This window comes from Pteropus medius, unplaced genomic scaffold (genome assembly GCF_902729225.1).
Source record: "Pteropus medius unplaced genomic scaffold, Ma_sr-lr_union100, whole genome shotgun sequence".
Taxonomy (NCBI): domain Eukaryota; kingdom Metazoa; phylum Chordata; class Mammalia; order Chiroptera; family Pteropodidae; genus Pteropus; species Pteropus medius.
The window spans coordinates 3,373,807-3,395,921 of NW_024354498.1; the positions used below are offsets into that span (position 1 = coordinate 3,373,807).

The 22,115-nt window shown below is 36.3% G+C and overlaps 1 protein-coding gene across 6 annotated transcripts in view; it reads left to right on the forward strand.

The window, feature by feature from the left end:
• The window catches only part of BCLAF3 (BCLAF1 and THRAP3 family member 3), a 53,090-nt gene extending 31,968 nt beyond the window's left edge, over positions 1-21,122 (forward strand). For 4 of the 6 annotated variants that reach the window (XM_039852240.1, XM_039852236.1, XM_039852235.1 and 1 more), the window contains 4 exons: positions 3,982-4,096; positions 5,832-5,915; positions 8,335-8,489; positions 20,076-21,122. In XM_039852240.1, coding sequence (XP_039708174.1) covers positions 3,982-4,096; positions 5,832-5,915; positions 8,335-8,489; positions 20,076-20,199 — 478 coding nt within the window. In that variant the 3' untranslated portion in view covers positions 20,200-21,122. Of the gene's footprint in view, positions 1-3,981; positions 4,097-5,831; positions 5,916-8,334; positions 8,491-20,075 lie in introns of all 6 variants that reach the window. The other 2 variants (XM_039852237.1, XM_039852238.1) reach the window with 2 other exon arrangements.
• Positions 21,123-22,115: the final 993 nt, after the last annotated feature.

The window sequence follows — 22,115 nt, forward strand, 5'->3', positions numbered from 1 at the left end:
CTGTGTGATTTTTTTTTTCCCCTTGAAAAGTATGCAGGCTCCGTATATATGTTTGCTCACCGTTGTATCCCTAATGCCTTGAACTCAATTCATAGCTGTTGAATAAATGAAGTAGATAGGACAAGAGGATACTGAAATTATAATGGATTTAGAGCTGACTCATTGTATATTCTCTGATAACCTTAGGTAATCTTTCCCAAGCAAGCCTAACACTAGAACATTCTGTCTAGTTTCAAGACCCTATTCTCTATTTTCTCCCACTTCTGACTAATCTCTTACCCTAATATCTCCATGTCTTCTGACACACTATTTCTACCTCTTGCAACTAACATTACTAAGTTCTCTCTACAGTGTTATTGAGGTGTTGTGCTATAGAGCAGCAGTCCCCAACCTTTTTGACACCAGGGACCGGTGCTCCTATGAGAATCTAATGCCTGATGATCTGAGGTGGAGCAGAGGCAGTGATGCCAGCACTGGGAGCGGCTGCAAATACAGGTGAAGCTTTGTTCACTTGCCTACCGCTCACCTCCTGCTGTGTGGCCCGATTCCTAATAGGCCACAGACCGGTAGCAGCCCAGGGGTTGAGGACCCCTGCTATATAGGCATTGTGTGTGTGTGTGTCAAAAAGCAGCTTCAAAATATTATCAGTAGACTTTGAGAGAACATCAAACTGCCAAGACTTTCTTTTTAGCTAGGCAGGTTACAGAAAAGATCAGTTTTTATTTTCGCTATTGTAATCGTCTGTAATCTCTACTTAACTATGGTTAACTTTGTAAAGATCTTTTATTCATATATTTAACAAGTATATATTTAATTTCTGTGTTCTAGTCACTGTTGTGAGCACTGGGCATACAGTGAAAAACTATACACGAAGCCCTTGCCCTCATGGAGCTTACAATTTAATGATAGGAGATTAAAAAAAAATACATGTCAGTGATAGATGAAAGTAAGGCAGAGAGGAAACTTAATAGAGTGTGATATGTGTAGCATGATTTTATTTAGGATAGTTATAGAATGCACTTACGTTTTTTAAATTGAGCAGAGATGTGAATTATGTGAGAGAGTTTTAGGGTTTTTTAATTTTTTTTGGTTTTTTTTTTGTTTTTGTTTTTTGAGGGAATAGAATTTCAAAAGAGGAAACCACAAATGCAAAGACCCTGAGGCAGGATCACGCTTACTCCTGTTTAAGGAATAGAAAGGGGCCAGTGAGGCTGGAACAGGGAAAAAGAGAGTTAGAAAAAGCCAAATCATGAAGGGCCTTGAAGGACATGAAGAATTTGTAATTTACTCTGAGTAAGATTAGAAAACATTTTGAGTTCTTACCTGAGAAGAGACATAATCTTATTTAAATTTTAAAAGGATTACTTTTGTTGCTGGGTAGAGAATGGACTGACTGTAAGAGCTAGAGAAAAAGTTCTTACGTCAAAAAAAAGATTAGAGGCAGGAAGTTAGAGCATGGTAGGGTGGACCCACGCTCCTTAGATCTTGCTCCTCAGATGTACTCCGCACATGGCATCTGCTTCATGTCCAAGATGGGTGTTTGTGCCCCAACTCTCATGTCCTTATTCTAGCCATTCCTTTCAATACTTTCTGGAATGCATACATGACACTTCAGCAATATTTGTCAAAATTTATCTCATGGCCATGCCTAGCTGCAGGGAGACTGGGAAATAGATTCTTTACCCCAGACACTCATTTGCCTGATCAAAAATCAGATACCAGAGGGTTTTAATTTTTTTTATTGTGGTAAAATATATACATATCATAAATTTTACTATTTTAACTAATTTAAAGTGTATAGTTAATTGGCATTAAGTACATCCACGTTGTCATGCAACCAGCACCACTGTCTACTTCCAGAACTTTCTCATCTTCTTAAACAGAAACTCAGTACCAACTAAACAGTAACTCCCCATCCCTCCTGCCCCCAGCCCCTGATAACCTCTATTCTTTCCATCTCTATAAATTTGTCTATTGTAGGTAACTCGTATATGTAGACTCATAATAATTGTCCTTTTGTGTCTGGCTTGTTTCACTTAGTATGTTTTCATCCATGTCGTATCATGTCAGAATTCCATTCCTTTTTTCTACATGTCTTTCTTTTATAGGGCTGAATTATATCCCATTGTATGGATATACACATTTCGTTTATCCATTTTTCTGTTGAATGGACATTTGGGTTTCCGTCTTTTGGCTGTTGCGAATAATGAATGTTGGAACATTAGTGTTATCATCTTTTTGATTATAGCCATCCTAGGGGGCACGACGTAGTATTTCACTGAAGTTTTGATACGCATTTTTCTAATGACTAATGATGTCGAGCATCTTTTTATATGCTTTTCGGGTGTCCTCTTTGGACAAATGTCTATTTAAATCCTTTGCCCATTTTTAAATTGGATCATTTTTATTATTGAGCTGTAAGAGTTCTTATATATTCTGGATACTATCTTATCAGATATATGCTTGGCAAAGAGAATTTTTAAAGTCCCTTGTTTTGTTTCTAGAAGTAGTAGTACATGCTAATGGTAAACATTTGGGAAAATATAACAAAGTTTAAAAGCAAAAATATCAAGTAATCTTAACTTCACCAGTCGGAAATGACCACTGTTAATATTTAGTACATTTCCTGTATTTATTTTTTTCTGGGCATATATGTGTATATTTTAAATAATTGAAATTATCTTCATGATATGGCTTTGTACCCTCCTCTCTAGACTTACTGTCATATGACGAGCACTTTGACAGAACATGGGCTGTTTTTAACATTAAAAAAAAACCTTAAGTGGCTATTTCACATGAGGTTGTGGGGTCAGAGCTGGGGCCACAAAACGAACTATCCATAGTGCCTCCTCTGAAGATGAGACAGACAGGTGCCCCAGCAGTTACAAACGTGAGTGATACTTGTGGAGACCTCGAATGCTACATGTGCACGTAGCAGGGCTGCCTAGTCCACCTCAGAGGGGTCTGGGAAAGCCTTCCTGGAACAGATACACATGAAGCTAAATCTTGAAGTTGATCTAAGTTGAAAGGAAATTACAGCAGAAGGAACTGCACATGCAAACATACAGAAAGAAGCAGGAGAGATTGTGGTGTGTACTGGGAACCACACATAGCTGAATGTTCCCAACCCTCAGTGTGTGTGTGTTGGGGGGATTGGAACGAAGCAGCGGGCGAAGCAGTAAGGGACAGAGCAGGTAAGGTCTTGGGGGTCATGATGAGTGTGGCTTTTATCCCCATGTCAGTGAGGGGCCTGTGGGAGGGACTGAAGCAGGGCTGAGGCGGTGAGATGTTTGTTCACCATGGAGTGGGAAAGGTGTGAGAAGCATTGGGGGGAGATATGAGATGTGACAGGGGAAGACTCCCCGAGGATTGTAAAAATGAGGCCCCGGGGTCAGAGGAGAAGCCCAAGGAAGGACCTCCCTCCCAGGTAGGGGTGCCCGGGAAGAGCTCTTGGCAGCCTCCGGACCTAGCGAGGACAGTAGAGGGGAGCTGTCCTTTGCTTCTGTGACCCAGCAGCATCAGAGGCCCCAGCTCTATCAGTGTAGGGACCTTGAACCCGTCACACACTTCTTCTCTGGTGCTTTCATCAATAAGAGTGTAAGCAAAGGGGGTCCAGGACTGCCAAAAGCTTGAGAGCAATGATTATCTACCCCCAGAAAACACACATTCTGCATATGGTTTCAAGTGGTTACAGCTCTTAGGACACTTGTCCTTGGACTCCAGATTGAGAACCCTGGTCCAAGGAATACTGTTTTCCCCCTATTGCTAACTTCCAACTTAGCTAAATAAAATTTGTTGAAAAATGAGGGTTTTAATCCTGATAACTATCATTTGGAATTTTAGTAATGATAGATCATTGAGATTATTTTTATTCTTGTGCTGCTTTAATTTGATTTCTGAAGGGGTAATTTGATTTCTCTTGTTTATGTGTTGCATAAAGGTAAACTAATAAAAGATTCTTATTTTTTCTCATTTTGTTAGGGATGATCAGCTTTCCAGTTTTTCAAGGTTGAAAGATACTCATGTTGATAGATTCCTAAAAACTTCATGTTTTATAAAATCAAATTCTAGAAAATTTATTCAGAACCATAACGTGGTAAGATTTTAATTCCAAAATTTTCATTTTGTACATTCTATCCTCACATATATCTATGCGTACAGGGATCACCAACATTTTTCATAATGTTTGTAACTATTCATTAAGTATGTGTTTATAATTCATTGCTTTTAAACTTATTATTGTTCAATGTTAAGGTTCTGTTGAGGCTTATGGTTATGACAGAAGAAATTGTCATCTCTTATTTGATTTAGTAGGATTTTATTGCACTTAGCAAATACTAGCTTTCTTAAGACTTTTTGGAACAACTTTAGTAAGGTATAATTTACATACCATAAAATTGACCTATTTTAGGTGTACAATTTAATAATTTTTCATAAATTCACCAAGATGTGTAACATTACCATAATCCAGTTTTAGAATATTTTCTTTTTTTTTTCTTTTTTGGTTATAAAATAACTAGTTGTATTAGTTTGCTCTGACAGTCATAACAAAGTACCACAGACTGAGTGGCTTCAACAATAGAAATTTATTTCTCAGTTTAAAACAGTTTAAAACATTCTTATGACCCCAGTAAGAGCTCTCATGCCTGCTAACCACAAATCTGTTTTTTGATTTTAAAGGTTTGACTTTTCATAGGGAAGTTCGTGAATAGCTTCCATAAGAACAAGCAAGTGATGAGTAAAAAGATAGAAGCCAGAGTGTTTGTAACCTAATCTCAGAAGTGACATCCCGTCACTTTTTTTTTTTAAATTTTTATAAGAGTTTATTTAAGCCAAAATTGATGACATACGAAGGGGAACAAGATCTCAAATGCTCCCCCATCACTTCTACCATACTCTGTTTGTAAGAAGCAAGTCACTAGGTCCAGCCCATACTCAAAGGAATGGGGTGACATAGGGGCCTAGATACTAGAAGGTCAGGATGGTTGGAAGCTTGATCAGGAACCGCCTGGTAGAGTCCTTCCACTGGCCTGAATGATTCACATCCCTTCACATGCAAAATATACCTCCTCCCTCCCAAAGTCCCCCAAAGTCCATGTCATTACAGATATCTTTATGCACTTTTATTCAAATTTATAGACTTAGTATAAATTCAAGATGACTACTATGAAAAGGGTTTTATGTGACTTTTTCTTTAACTGGGGAGAGAGGTAAACATGTGAAAGAGGAAGATTTGTGAGAGGTACAGACTCCATAGCAAATGGAATAAATAGGAGGTTATAAGACTATTATTCTGGAGAAAAAAAACATCTTTCAGAATGGACTCCATCTTTTCTGATCCCATTAAAGGATTCAGGTTCTTCATAGTTACAGTCTTAATACCCTGACTTCTGATACTTTCCTAGTCATGGCAGGAGCATCTACTCAAATCAGTTATCTGAGTCAGGAAAACTTGCCTCCTGCAGTGCTAAGAATTTATTTTCTTTTTAGGCAGCGGGAACTCTTTAGCAACTCCTGATAATAATGGGTTTATTTCTCTTCTGGATGCCTCAATAAATACTAGATTTATAATCCATTTTCTAAAAGTCACCTATTGTGTTAACAGAGGAGTATTTTTTTTTTACACTTCTCACATTTATAAATTAAACTAACCCCTCACAAACTAGAATGGGTTATGTGAAGGAAGATGTGTGTATGTTCCTATAGCAATATGCTACATGTTTTGTGTTCTTTATCCTATACATTTAAAATGTGTTTTTTAAATGGTAAAACAAAGTTTTAAAAGTAAACTTTAAGATATATTAACCCATGGTAATACCTTTTTCATGCAGAATTATCCTATGCAGAGAAAAGACACTACTCAAAACCCATTTGGAATTAGGGGAAACCTTCAAAACACAAGAAGACATTTTAAGGTACTGAGTGTTATTTTCCATTTAATTCCAGCTTTTGGTTTATGCTTTGAACATAATGTTCTAAATATTAGTAAATTAAAAGCTGTTTTTGTAATATTTCAAAAAATATCTATAAACTAGTATTTCCGGACATTTAAAGTTAACTGTAATCACTTTAATGATCACCTCTTTCCTTACAACATGTTATTTCAAATATTTTTTTTTACCAGTAGAACCCGTTTTTCAAATATTAAATATTTGAAAAAATATTTAATATTTGAATATTTAAAATATTTTCAAATATTAAATATTTACAAATACAAATATTAAATACAAATACATGAAACAGATACAGATGGAGTGGCTTTATGTGGGGAGGCAGACAAGATCCCAAACCCTCCCCTTAAGTCTGTTCCTTTACCTCTAAGATATAAGTACATAGCTATAGAGACTTCTCCAGGATTCACAGGTTGAAAAACCCCGCCCATAGATATACAACCCTCAGAGGTCTTCTGGATTATCAAAGATTCTGGTCCAGCAAGCTTTGTTAAATTAGCATATTTCATCTCATTCTAATTATGTGTATAGCCATGTCTGATGTAAATGATGGTTTCACTCAACCAACATGTTTGGTTATCCAGGAAAACTCATCGCCCAAACATGTGGAATAAGAATTATAATGTGAAATATTGTAGTTCTCTCTCCTTGCTCTTAGAAGCTGAGGTGCTTTTAAAATCTATTTTGATTGATTTTCCTGCTTATGATAGGTATTTTATTCATATTTTCACTCCAGAGTGTCTTTTCCCCCTCCCTCACAAAAAGAGAGAGAGAGCGAGAGAGAAAAAGAGAGAGAGAAAGAAAAAAAAGAAAGAAAAAGAAAAAAGAAAGAAAGAAGAAAGAGAAAGAGAGAGAGAGAGAAAGAAAGAAAGAAAGAAAGAAAGAAAGAAAGAAAGAAAGAAAGAAAGAAAGAAAGAAAAAGAAAAAAAGAAAAAGAGAGAGGAAGAAAGAAAGAAACGAAAAGAAAAGAAAGACAGAGAAAAGAAAAAATTTGAGCTTTTTTTGTGAAAGCAGCAAGCAGGCTGCATAGAGTTGTTAGCTCTGTTAGCTCATTAGTAGGAAGTTAGTAGAAAGGTGATATAAACTATCCCTGAGCTGTAGACTAGGAGGGTGGCTGAGTGTTCTACTAATGCCTGGCTTCTTGAGAGTCAAAATTTTTAAATGACAGAAGAATTTTTTTTCACTAGGAGCAACACAATTTGTAGGTATCGAGTAGAGAACATTTTTAGTCAGTGGTTCATGTATCTAAAAACATGTGTGACGTTAGATTTTCAAAAATAGCTATGGCCGTAGAATATATAAATATGTTTCATACCATCTTTTAATATCTTGAGGCATAAAATCATTAACTGAAAATGTGATATCTGTATAACTTAGAGATAGTATAAATGGGCTTTCAGATTTAAATGCTTCCTACATGTTGCTCTAAACATTGGTCAGATATACTTGATTGTAATATTTTCTCACAGTTATAAGATCTATTTCTTGTTACCCTTTCTCCTTAATGGAAAGTTCTTTGATATTAATGATAAAATTTTTTCAAAATATATGCAATAATTCTTAGCCATTCATTTGAAGCTGTGTAATATTATATGATTTTTTAGAAGCTCACAATTCTTTATAGTAAAATAGAAGAAGGAAATAATCCTTCCTAAGAAAAGGAGCTATTTCATAAAAATTTACTTTTTACATTAATTGGACTAATTCAAAGCCAGATAGTAATCACCTTATCGGATATTAAAAATGGAAGTGTAAAATCTCAAGATTACCTCTGATGTATCAAGTTTGTGTAGATAGTTTCAACAAAATTATAGTCTCATTATAATTCTGTTTTACCTGTATTTCTTTTGTGGCCTTAAGAAAATTGGAAAATAGGTCTGGCATAAATACTTTTTATAAACTTATGTGCTTCGTTATGCATGACATACCCTTTGTTATCGCAGAAATATTCATTGTCCCCTTACATCTATTGTAATACTGGGCATAGGCAGGCCCGAAAATGGTCTTTTTAAGTATAACTCTTATCTTGAAAATATTTACTGTAATGGAACTTTTATGTTAGAAAAGATTGGCTTGAAGGTACGGACAGGAATACCTGAAAGTTGTATTTTTCTTAGCATGATAAATTTCAAGAACTTCAAATTTTTTTAGCTTAACAGTTTTAAAAATTGGTTTTATATAAATTTAAAAAATATATATGTATATTATATAAAATAAGCTATGAAGCTAGTTTGAGGAAAATGTACTTTATTACCATCATTAACCTCTTCCCTTTTAATATCAAGGGCCGCTCTAAGTACCACACATTTTTCCATTTCTTATACTAATAAAGTAGATTTCGAAGCTAATAGTTTTGACATTTAATTATTTTTTTCCTTTACAGACCAACTTTAGAGATGGCATAGTCCAGCCCCATTATAAATCAGGCCTAATACAGAAGAGCTTGTACATTCAGGCTAAATATCAGCGTTTACGTTTCACTGGTTCAAAGGGATTTATCACTAATAAATTCAGAGAAAGATTACTGAGGAAAAAAAAGGTTGGTTGGATTATGATTATTTAAAAATGTCGAGTGACTTTTGAACTCCTGAATTACCTATGTTTAATAGATAAATTGGGTTTTTTTATTAAATTTTGACTTAAGAAATAGCCTAGATTCCATAAATGTTCTTATTGCATGATAATTGAAGAAAAACATCAAGGAGCAATGGAGTTGTGAGACTGTTTAATCTAAAATGCTTTTAACTGTTATACCTCAAATACTTGGAATATACCAGCTGTTTGAACTTTTTACTTTAGACTTTCTGTCGTATGATTAATCTTTGAAATGGAAATTTGGGTAAAGACTTTTAACTGTTATATTTTAGCCTTATACAATATGAATTATCTAAGTACCAAAAAATATTGAACTGACTATATAAAAAGAGTACATAATTGCAAAATACACTAACTCTTCTTTTTCCCCCATTTGTATGTTTTTTTGTGTGTGTGATAAAATATATAACATAAAATTTGCCATTTAAACTATTTTTAAGTATACAATTCGATGGCATTAATTATATTCATAATGCTGTGCAGCCATCACCACTGTATGCTAATTCTTAATAAAACTTCTTTAGTCAAGAACTTGAATTTCACACTCTTTTAGTTTTAGATTGATTTTATTGAAATTGACCATGTTGGTATTTGAAAATACAGCATAAACATGATATAAAATTACATTCTACATATTATATTTTAAATGAGAATAATAGCATTACATCCATTAAGCGGGGCATATTTGTCAATTTTTGACTCATTTTTGTTAATAATTTTGGGCTAATATTTTAGTGTTGCTATCAAATAGGCTAACTGTGGTTGTATAAACTTTCTAACCACAAATGCTTCCTTAAGTATTCATACTTGTGAAACCTTTACACAGAGCTTGCTTAGTAATTTTAGTAAAACTTATTTTTTGAAACATAGATCAGTAGACTGGAGTTGACAACTGATATTTTTTAAAGTTTCAGAGTTAAATATATCTTCTGTAACCTCTCTCACCCCCTCCTCAATTTTAACTGAGCATCTTAGAAGAGGTTTTTAATTTCACTGTGTATGTCACTTTCATGAAAGCCATCTCTTCTATAAAAATGTGAATGTAGTGAAAAACTAAAAACCTTCCCTCTAAGATCATGAACAAGGCAAGGCTGTCCACTATCGCCACTGTTATTCAGTATAACATTGGAGGTCCCAGGGAGTGCAGTTAGACAAGAGAAAGATATAAAGGGTATCCATATAGGAAACGAAGAAGTCAAACTGTCACTATTTGCAGATGACATGATTCTCTATATAGAAAATCCTAAACACCCACAAGAACACTACTGGAAACAATAGGCAAATACAGTAAAGTCTCTGGATACAAAATCAATGTTCAAAAATCCATAGCTTTCCTATACTCTAATAATGAAGTGTCAGAAAAAGAAGCGGAAAAAATAATTCCTTTTGCAATGGCACCAAAAAGAATAAAATACCTAGGAATAAATCTAATGAAACATGTGAAGGACCTATATAATGAAAACTGTAAGACCTTATTAAAAGAAATCGAAGAAAATACAAAGAAGTAGAAAGATTTTCCGTGTCCTTGGATTGGAAGAATCAACATAGTTAAAATGGCCTTATTACATAAAGCATTATACAGATTTAATGCAATCCCCATCAAAATCCCATCGGCATTTTTTAAAGAAATAGAACAAAACATCATCAAATTTGTATGGAAACAGAAAAGACCCCGAATTGCCAGAGCCATCCTGAGAAAAAAGAATGAGGCTGAAGGCATCACTCTGCCTGAATTTGAATTATACTACAAAGTGACAGTAATCAAAACGGCCTGGTATTGGCAGCAAAACAGACACATGGACCAGTGGAACAGAATCAAGAGTCCAGAATCCAGAAGTAAACCCATATTTATATGGGCAAACAATTTTCGACCTAAAAAAGCCAAAAACATAACAGTGGAGAAAGGAAAGCTCTTCAATAAATGGTGCTGGGAAAACTGGAAGGCCACCTGCAAAAGAATGAAACTAGACTGTTGTCTATCACCATACACCAAAGTTAACTCAAAATGGATTAAGGACCAAAATATAAGACCCGAAACAATAAAATGCATAGAAGAAAACATAGGAACTGAACTCAAGGAACTCAAACTTAAAGAGGATTTTATGAATTTGACCTCAAAGGCAAAAGGAAGTAAAAGCTAAAATAAATGAATGGGACTACATCAAGCTAAAAAGCTTCTGCTCAGCAAAAGAAATCGTCAACAAGGTAAAGAGAGAACCATCCGAATGGGAAAATATATTTGCAAGCAACGCCTCCGATTAGGGCCTAATATCCAAAATATACAAAGAGCTCATATGACTCAATAACAACAAAAGAACAAAGAACGAAGAATCCAATCAAAAAATGGGCAGAGGACCTGAACAGACACTTCTCTCTAGAGGACATACAAGTGGCCAACAAACATTTGAAAAGATGCTGAACATCGCTAGCTATTAGGGAAATGCAAATCAAAACCACAATGAGATATACCATCTCACACCTGTTAGAATAGCTATAATCAACAGGACAAGTAATAACAAATGCTGGAGAGGATGCAGAGAAAAAGGAACCCTCATACACTGCTGATGGGACTGCAAATTGGTACAGCCACTATGGAAAACAGTATGGAGGTTCCTCAAGAAACTAAGAATTGATCTACCATATGATCCAGCCATCCCACTACTGGGTATTTACCCCAAAGACTTGAAAACCCATATCCGAAAAGATATTTGCACACCGATGTTCATAGCAGCATTATTCACAGTGGTCAGGACATGGAAGCAACCGAAGTGTCCTACGATAGATGATTGGCTAAAGAAGCTGTGGTACATATATACAATGGACTACGACTCAGCCATAAGAAGAGATGAAATACTGCCATTTACAACAACATGGGTGGACCTCGAGATAATCATGCTAAGAGAAATAAGCCAAATAGAAAAGGTTGAAAACCACATGATATCATTTATATGTGGGATATAAATCTAAAAGCAACAGATGAACAGAACAAACAAACAGACTCATGGACATGGACAATAGACTAGTGGCTACCAGAGGGTAGGGGGCGGAGGAAAAGGGGAGAGGTAGATAGGGTAAAGGGGATCAAATAAAGGGGGTAGGGAAAGGGTGAAGTGGGTAAAGGGGATCAAATATATGGTAGCTGAAGGAAACGACTTTTGGTGGTAATCACACAATAGAATATACAGATGTCAAATGATAATGTACACCTGAAAATTATATAATTGTATTAACCAATGTTACCCCAATAAACTTAATTTTTAAAAAGTTAAAAACACATTCTGATGCCAGTCATTAAAATTCTAGAGATAAACCTTTGTCGTACCATAGCTGTATCATAGATAGAAATTTAATATTGAATTGAACTTTTACAGAGGTTTACCTTCAATAAATTCATTACATTGTAAGAAAAAAAAAAAGTGAATGTAATTGGAGTCATTTCCCCCTCTCAAACACCTCCCTGCTGCTGGATTGAGATGCCGCTTCTCTTCTTGTTTTGTGTGGCAAGTTTCTTTCAGCAGATCCCCAGTCACCGGGGGCAGCCTGGGTGTTCTCGAAGAAGCTAGTTCTCATTGATTTCTACTTGAGGAAGAAGGCTGAGGCAAGCCCTTTCCTCAGTTTTAAGGTTGAGTTTCAGGTACATGTTGTGTATTTCTCTTCTCTTAGCTCCGTGTGGACTTTGAGTGTTAGCTTCATTCAACTCCATTTTCACCTCTATTTTTTTAGATTATTTGGAGTTCCTGAGCGCTTGAGTGTCTGCCTCAGACTGTAGTTTCTATGTGCTCATTGAACTTGCTCCATTTCATCATTCTTTGCCCCACTTTGCCCAGGTCCTGCTGACCACTCAGTTCTTCCAGACCACATTGACCACCAGCCTCACTTAACAGCAGATAGAAACCACACATCAAGCCTTCATCTTAAGAGTGAGAAATGTGTCCTACAAGGAGACACAACTTGCTGTAGTTCTCCAATCTTTAGGGCTTAGGCTCTTTGTGTCATCTAAAATGTAGCAGTAGTTAGGGTCCAATGCAGGTCATGGCACTGCCCACCTGTTACCTTGCACTGCCATATGAGTGCTTTAGAGGTGGTTCTAACATAGTGAATTTGTTTAAAATCAGTGTCTACTACTCTTTTTCTTAGGCCTGCCTTTCTGAATGCTACTTCATATGTCTTTGTATCATAGCTATTTTGACATGGGCTTTTCCAGTCTTTCTATTGTCTGTGCCTGCAAGCAAGCCATAGCCAAGCTTTCTGTAGATTGTTTCCGAACAAGACCTGGCTCTACGAGTGTGGCATGAAATCGAGTACCCTACTCTTAGCACCCTACTTAATAGTTAGGCTCCATACTCTCCTAACCTTTAGGGAAAGGAATCAGACATTGTAGCTGCTCCGTTTCTGCCAAGGTCTGAACTAAGGTACTTAAGGCTTACTTGGCCTTAGAGCTGTCTCAATCGTATCATGCCACTCTGAAACCCCGTTCCATGTGTATAAACTGATGATTTAGACTTGTTACTCCATTTTGCCTTGGCCTTTGTGCCCTAGAGAAAAGAGGTGAAGGCCTGGAGTCTTTGGTTTCTTCCAGCGTTGCTTGCTTCCCCTTTCCCTTAGATTAGGGACACTTTTGCTCAAATGGGGTTACTGAGTGTGAGATGCCATTTACATCGTTTTTCATTTCAAGCTTCAGCATTACAGGGAACTTTCCAGGTCCTGTCTGGAGAGAAACCTTAGGCTGAGCAGCATCTGTACACTGCTTTGACTTTTTGTCCCAATAAGGAGTTCATTTTCATTGTTATTAAACCACCACCTTGATTAATTAAGGATGCATGACCAATTAATTAATTTAAGTGCCCTGAAACTTCTTTCCACATGCCTCAAAGTCCACCAGGAAGGTTTAGATTGATCTTGTGTGGACTCTTCACTCCCCCACCATATTGAAATACCTGGGCTAATCATGCATGGCTTGAAAGTCTTTTGATGCTCAACTGTAGTACCGTCTGGTTACTGTGCATCAGACATGTACATTCTGTCTCAGGGAGGTGGTGGGGGAGATGCCAGATGTGCCCCTAGTATGTCCTCTTCCCCCACTTACAGAATGGTCGTGGCTTCCCTAAAACTGCATTGGTTCCCCAGCTGCCTACAAATTTGTAAGATTCCCAAGCAGTGTTGGGAAAGTACAGAACTGAAATTCTTCCTCCTCATTCATCATGCACTTGTCATATTAATCCCATTTTGGCACCCAGATTCCCTTTTATTGTTTCTTTTCTTTGGGATTCTGTGCTTGGGCTGGAAGATGAGGGGGCGGGAGAAGTGTCTGTTACTGCCTCGAATAAGGCTGGTCTTTTATTCATTGTCATTGACAAGTCGTCCTCCTTAAATGTCCTCTTCTTCATCACAGTAAGTTTTCAGAAACTCTTGAGGGTCAGACTGTGTCCCAGAATATGACAAAGAACCTAGTAAGATTCATGATGCCACTTCTGGGAACATTGTCTCTGAAAAAAACTGTTAGCAGTTATGCATTTGGTCAGGAAGACATGGAGTTCCTCGCATCATAGATTCCTCTGCAGTCCTCAGTTGCCTGTCAGCTAGATGCCTACCAGAGCTGTACCCATGGATAGGAAGGGGAGAAAGGAGAGAGCATAAAGAAACTGCGGGAAGGAAGTTTGAGACTGGGATTCCTGGCTTTTCAAGTTGGAAAAAAACAAACAAACAAACATACAAACAAACAAAAAACCTTGAAAGCCATGGATTGCAAAGATTAGAACAAGAATCAAGATCGGGTGAAACAACAAGAATCTATCATATACCTGCCGTGTCCCTCAAGCTGAAGTGGGCCAGAGTGCAAAAGCGTTGTGTAGGAGCATCATTCATTGCCTTCCAACATTTATGATCTGGAGCCTCCAGTGTTACTACCTCCCTCTCTGACTTCTCTGTCTTACTTGTTGGTTCTTCTTCCATGCATCCTTAAAAACGCAAGCATTTCCTACTGTTACATTCTTTATTCTCTTTGTTTATTCCTTGTTTATACTTGCCCTGATTGCCCTCACCTCTTCCCAAGGTTTCAGCCATCACCTCTGGTGATGTCTTCAGCCCTGACGACTCTCCAGGGCCCCAGATTTCCAGGTGCCTCCCAAACACCCTCATATGGATGCCCCGAAGGTACCTCAAATTTAGCATGTTCAAAATCAAACTTGCACTGACACATCGCTACAGCATGGGCGACCTTTAAAAACATGATGTTAAGTGACAGAAGTCAGTCACAAAAGACCACATATTGTATGATTCCATTGATATCAAATGTTCAGAATAAACTAAGATGTAGAGGTAGAAAATAGGTTAGTAGTTGCCAGGGACTGAGGGGTTTGGGGAAAATAGGTTTGTGTGACTACTAACAGGTATGGAGTTTTTTTGTGGGGGAGGTAAGAAAAATATTCTAAAACTGATTATGGTGACTGGTGGTTGCACAACTCTGAATATATTAAAAAGCCGTTGAATTGTACACTTTAAATGGGTGAACCGTGTGGTGTATGAATTACATATCAGTAATGTTATTGAAAATAAAGTCAAAAAATCAAACTTGCTCTCCTTCCCAGGCCACTAGTTTCTCCTCATGGTTCGTAGCTCCTGCAGCTAGCCAGCCAAACCAGAAACTTGTCCTATTAATCCTCCTCCTTCTCCTTTCAACTTCGACCGTTCCAAGTCTTACATCTATCACTCATTCATTACTTCATTCAATTCATTCATTTTAATGGCTGCTTCTTATTGCACATAGTGGATGTATTATTTATTTCAGTGCTTTTCAGACTTTTTTTGCTTACATACCCTAAAATTTTGAAAAATTATTAACCTTGTTATAGACTTTTAGGTTGGTATCTAGTATTTTTTTATCATAAATTTAAGTTGCTATAAAGGATATAATTTCTGGCATGTTGTAAATACTGAGAGTCTTAAAACCGTTACATTATTCTTTTAAATTTCTTCAGCGGAGCCTACACACCGAAAGAATTTGATAACTAACATTATCCATTTTTAAAAAATGTACAAAGAAGCACTTTTAACAGTGAGAAATTTTACATCATTCCCCTTTTTGCTTCGAATTTGGAATTCATTTCATTTCCCCCATAGACTTTCTTTGAAAGTCTTTTATTGATCACCAAATCAAATTTGACACATAATGTTAATAGATTTCTGGGACTATTAGGTGTTAAGTATTTCCTCTAGGTTTGAGTTAACATTATAGTTGATGAAAACATCAAATACATTACAGGTTTTATTCCGTATCGGTTAGACAAAAGAAGTTTTATTAGAAATAAAAACTCTTTTCAATTAGTTCATGTATTCGGAGATAAATATTACTTATTGCTAGTAGTATAATATAGTGTTCACAAGTATCCATTCTAATTCTGTTTTTTTCTTTTTATAGATGTAAGTCCTGAGAAACCTTGTTTATATGATTATATAGATGGAAATGAAAGCACTTTTAATATAGCCATGTCACTCAGTTCTTTGGACTCACTATGAATTATAGGCCAGAAAAATCATTTAATGATCTATCATCAAAAAGTATTTTGAGTGCTCTTTCACTGACAGCTTGATTTTGTCCTCTTTCTATTATTAAAAACAAGGAGTCGGAAACCATCGGACCTAGTATGGTATCTATCACTAGCTGCTAGGGTGGGTTCATTTTCTTCACATTATACCACCAGTAGTTCCAGTTACCCCTCTTTTAGGGGTCCCCAGGTAATGCAAAGTAGTAAAATTCGGGACGAGAAGGTGTATCTTTCTCATATAAAGTGGGAGGTGGGGAACCAGCCTTAATCAGTTGTGCAAGCAGGTTAATTTTGGAAAGCAAGTGTTGGGAATTTGAAGATCTGGACATTAATTCCCTCCAAACTACCCACACCCACATACTCCTTGGGAAGTCATCATTTACCCCCTAAGGGTATGTTTGATGATTTTTGCCTTACTTAACCAAGCCTCTGTTGATGACTTCAGGATAGCTTGTAGGTTTTCATTATTTTCAGTAATATCACTGAGCACATGGACACTCTGGTACCTTGCCATAGTGCCCCTTTTACTCATTTCTGTTCTCACCAGAGGTACATGAAAGGGCCTGTTTACCTACACCCTAACCAGCACTCCACATTATCAGTCTTTATCAAGCTAATAGCAGAAAATAGTTCTCATTTGCCTTTCTTTGATTATTAATCATGTGAGTAAATATTTTCTGTGTCTATCGGCCATTTCTATTTCTTCCCTCAATTTCCTTATTTCTGTGCTTTGCCAGTGTTTCTGTTGAAGGATGGTACTTTTTCTTATTGACTTGTAAGAGCTCCAGATTTACTGAGGGTATTATTAACCTGTCGTACATTTTGCTGGCATTCATTTTATGTTTGTCAGCTGTTTATAGTGGCTTTTACGTTACTGAACTTGTAAACGTTCCTGAATCAGTCAAGTTTGTCTATACAGCTTCCAGATTTTATATCACGCTTACGCTTATAAAAATTCCTTATGGTTATTTTTATAATCATAAAGGTTAAATCTATGGTTATAAATTTTTAACATAAATATTTATTCCATTTAGAATTTGTTTGTATGATCCAGTGTGAGGTCAGGATCTAATTTTTTCCCCAATGGACAGTCAGTTTTTCTAACACTGTTCATTGAATAAATTGTCCTTTTTCCACTAATTGAAAATGCCACCTTTACTGTATGCTGCATTTTTATATATTCCTTGTCTGTCTTTGAACTCTTTGGAGCCTCTAACTTGTTTCCCTGCCTCCCGAGATTTGTTTATTCCATCCCTTCACTACTAGGACAGTTATTGTCCCGAAACACAGATTGAATCATATCAATCTTGTGCCAACACTTTCCAGGGATTCTGTTGCCTATGAAAAAAGAGATTAGACTTGTTAGCCACGTCCAGCCCTAAGCTACTTTTATAACTACGTTTCTCCATGGGCCCTCTGCCTTTTGGAGCATAACAGATGTTTTCATGTATTTGTATCTTTGTTCCTGCTGTTCTCTTGGCTAGAAATAGCCTCTTTAAAACCATGCTTTCCTTTTAAGACCCGCTGTAAAGCCTTACCAAAGCTCCTTCTTTAGCTCTTGGTTTTTTTGTTCTCTAACTGTTTCTGTTTACCTTCCTATTTCCCCAAATAGATGGTCGACTCCTTGAGGATAGAGGTACCTCATTAGTTTTCATATATTCCCCTATTGCCTTTCATATAGTCCATCTTTAGAAAATTCTTGTTGAATGAATCAAATCTAATATATGTGTGTGTGTGTGTGTGTGTGTGTGTTACACACATACACGCACACACACACACACACATCAGTAGCTCTAAAAAGTTAATGGACAGCAGCCGTGGTGTCAGCAGTCCCCAACAGCAAGCCCAGGTTCAGTGATTCGCTAGGAGGACTCAGGACTCAGCCTATAGTGACGTTCATGGCTATGATGTGTTACTGTGGAAGGATGCACAGCATAATCAGAAAAAGGGCATTGGCGCCTGGGGAAAGTCCGGAGGACGCTAGGTGCAAGTTTCCAAGAGTCCTGTCCCCGTAGAGCCACACAGGACTTCCTCCAGCACTGAGCTGTGACAACACATGTGAAATGTTGCCAACCAGGGAAGCTCATTTGATGAAAAGATAAACTACCAGTGCCTAGGGTTTTTATTGGGGACCGGTCTCATAGGCAGTCCCTGCCAGGCACATACCCACTTTCCAGACTCTCAGAAAGAAAGCATAGACTGTATTGTCTGCGCAGTTTAGACACTCATCAGGGATGTGAACCCTCCCGAAATCTAAATTCCCAGATGCCAGCCAAGGGCCAACCTTGTAAGTAGGCCTTTCAAAGGATAGCAGTCAGGTATGCTATATTAACTCTTTCCTACAACCATATTTTTGAACAGCTTAATTTCACAGATAGTACATGCCTAAAGGGGAGAGAGAGATCAATATGTTAGGAATGGTCAGGGAATCTATGCTGAGTTCCTTGAGCTCTACTTTATTCACAGAAGAGATAGGTTGTGAGCCGAGTCATGGAGTATACAAGACATAGAAGGGGCTACAGCTAAAGATCTGTGTTTGGCAGTAGATGTAGAGTTGGATAGAGATAGGGCTATACAAATTATATAGGCCCTCAAAAACTGGTCAGAATATTGAGAATGTGATGTGGTAATAGGACAGCTTCCTTGACTGAGAGGGAGAAAGTGGTCCTTGAGGATAACCACTTGGTGAGCAGTGGGTAGTCAGACTAACAAGGGGACATTTGCAATGGAACAAATATTAAGTTATAAAAACCTGGATGAGGGTGGTGCTTGTATATCTAGTTCAGCATTCTGCTTAATTAGGTTTTCAAATAATTGGAAGAATGGAGGGGTCAATTCAAGAGATGGTGTAGAAGCAGTTATGTCAAGGGTGAATATTATTCGGAATAATTGTACATTTTTATAAACAAGGTATTTCAGTTGAAAATTCAAGAATTATTGTAGTTAGAATTTCCTTTTAAAGTTGTTAGTAGGCAACAGATATTTTAAAGTCAATGTATATGATTTTTTATGTTATATAATGAGTAAAGAGATAGGATACAGTGGTCTACCTCTGTTTAAAGGAATGATGTTGATAAAATATATATGCATGTATTTTGAACATTTCGTTAACCAAATTAGAAAGAAGAATAAGATTTTCTATCAGTACTGTTTTTGTTTGGAATTCACTGTTTCCATACTAATATAAATGCCAAAAAAAATAAATCAACTTTTACATTTCTTTCAGTTTTAATAATGTAAGAACCTAGTAAAAGGTAAGGACATATGTGTAATGTACCAGAAAAACATGTCATTCTACCATTTTTGCTCTTTCAGTAGTTGCATGGTCTTATGTCCAGTTCGTGGTTGGTAATTTAATATTTTGCATAGCATCACAGTAGAGAATCCACATTTATTACCTTTTAATTATAGCCTTACTGTTCTTGTGAATTTCTTTTTCTATGTTTTTTGAAGCCTTACATCTTTTTATGTTGTTGGTAACCATCCAAAAGCAAGAAAACTCCCCCCACCCATAGCTTTCTCTGCTGTTATCAGCCAAGCTAGAAGAGTCCATATAGTTTTAGAATTAGATACCATATGATGACAAAGATAAAATGCCACTTTGAAGTTGTATGTGTGTCACGTCAGGCTCGGTACTTGAGGGACTAAAGCTTAAGAGCCTTGAATTTTTTTTTGCGGGGGGCGGGGGCGGCCGGAGATGTCCCAATGAAACTCACACAATAACAGAATGCCATTTTCATCACTAATACCAGTGTATCAAGTGCCATATATTTTCTTTGTCCTACTGATATCGTTTGATATCCATTTTGATGTGTGGTGTTGTTACTTTTGTCTTTGGGATTACACATACCTTTGTTGGGGATCTTGGATGCAAGTAGTATATATAAATTAAAATACTTTGAAAGGTAATGTGAACAAAACTCTAGCTCAGATGTTATGCCCGATGTTTCTCTTGAAGTCCATATTTCTTTTGTTTTCTTTCAATAGGGATATGCAAACATTGCCACAGCAATCTAATCGGGGATTGTTGCAAATGGAAACGACACTACAGGACGATATTTGGGAGCATCTCTTTTTGTCAGAAGTTAGAATTGGCACTAAAGCACTAAGTGTAACTTTCTTGATAAAATAACTTTATTTTTCTGTAGTGGAATGCTGCAACTTTTTTACACTTAATTGCTTTTAAATTACAGTATTCAATTGAAATGTTGTATTAACTACAATTTCTTTTGCAAAAGGTTTCAAAAGGGCATTATTCGTTGAATTTTTCTCTGAGCATGGTTTCATAGGGAACTTAAACTGAGTTATATCCAAACATTTCTATGTTGAAAATTTTGCTGATGTAATAAAAACAAAATATCTGAATTGTATACTGTCTGTACATGAAAGAACTTTAAACAGTGGCCTTACAGTAGCAAATTTTATATCAGATTTTTCTTTTTCTGATGACATTTTGGCTTATAACTTGAAGTTTTCTTAAGTTTCTGAAGATTAAGGCCTATATAATTCATACATTTCATATTATGATATAAGAAGGTGAGAGAAAAGGTGCTTCAAATATTCCATCAGGTAGTTATGAGTGCACTGAATTTTTAGTAATTGGTTCATTCAGTTTTTTTCCATAACCGTTTGCTCTTTTCCAATTTCAAAATGTTATTGTGGAGGATATGTGAAGATTTCGTAATCCATATTCCATCTTACTTTCCCTCAGGGCAAGCTTGTGCATATCATATTTTTAAAGGCTTTTTAAAAATTTGACAGTCTCATATTTGGAAATTGTACTTTATTACCACAGCATTACACATTTTGCAAGCACATACTATAAAGTGTTTATTTTAAGTTCAGTTGTATCGAGTACCTACTATGTATAAGATAGAATTGGTGGGATTTTAAATGATATTTTAGGCCCAGTACCTTATTTCTTTATGTTTTTGTGTTCTGCTTAATAGTACGTATACATTGCCAATTAAGTTTTTTGTAAAATGTTTATTTGTAATAAAATAAAATATCGTTGCTCCTTATGCTTAAAGAAGTTACGTGCCAGTTTGTGAGAACATTATTTTAATTCATATGAGAATTACAGCCCTGCGTAGGACCTGTTGATGTTTAAAACACTTCTGCACTTTCTAAACATGACTTTCTAAATCAAAATCTGGTAAGAACTTGATTTTTCACGACTGGATTTTGAAAAATCTTACTACAAATATTTTTTACACATATTTAAAAGATAGGGCAGCCATTCCTTAGTGGGTCTGCAGTAAGGGGGCAGGGTTAGAACACTTGCATTAAAATCAGGTAACAAATTTAGCTAGATGGCCTGTCTTATGCTGTCTACCATCTCTATAGGTCAGGTTTTCCAAATATATTTAACATTCCACATATGGTAAGAAAGCAATGCATGCACACAAGTATGACAGTTTTATATTTTGTTAGGTACTCATAACATCTGCCTTAAATTTAAAAATAATTTATTTTGTTTATTCCCATAATCTGGGAAACAGTTATGAGCCTCAAATATTTAACCATTTAGTTAACACATATTTATTGCACAGATTCTGTGCTAAAATTACAGCAGTGAACAAGAGGACAAGACGCACAGAGCCTTTCTTTATGGTATGAACAGTCTGAAAGGGGAAACGGGCATTAAGCCATAGACATGTAATTTGGTAAACAGCATTGATTCTCTAGCTCTATTTTTTTTTATTGTAGCACTTCAGAGTGAGATGGTCAATTCAATATTAATCATTCTAGGTATATTCAGATATTCTTATGGCGCTGTCTCAAAATGCAAAGCATGTTATTTGCAAAAATACCTCTTTGTAGCATGAGTGTATTCAAAAAACATTGTATGCATAAGATCTAAAGCCTAAAAAAGAAAGGCTTACTTTATGACTTAGAGTACCATGTCTTGTCTTGTTCACCATAGTATTGCCAGCTCCCAGCATCCTACTTGACACATAGTAGAAACTCATTAAATATTAGTTGAATGAATGAGTAACAAGTAGAACATGTTTATTAGGAACTA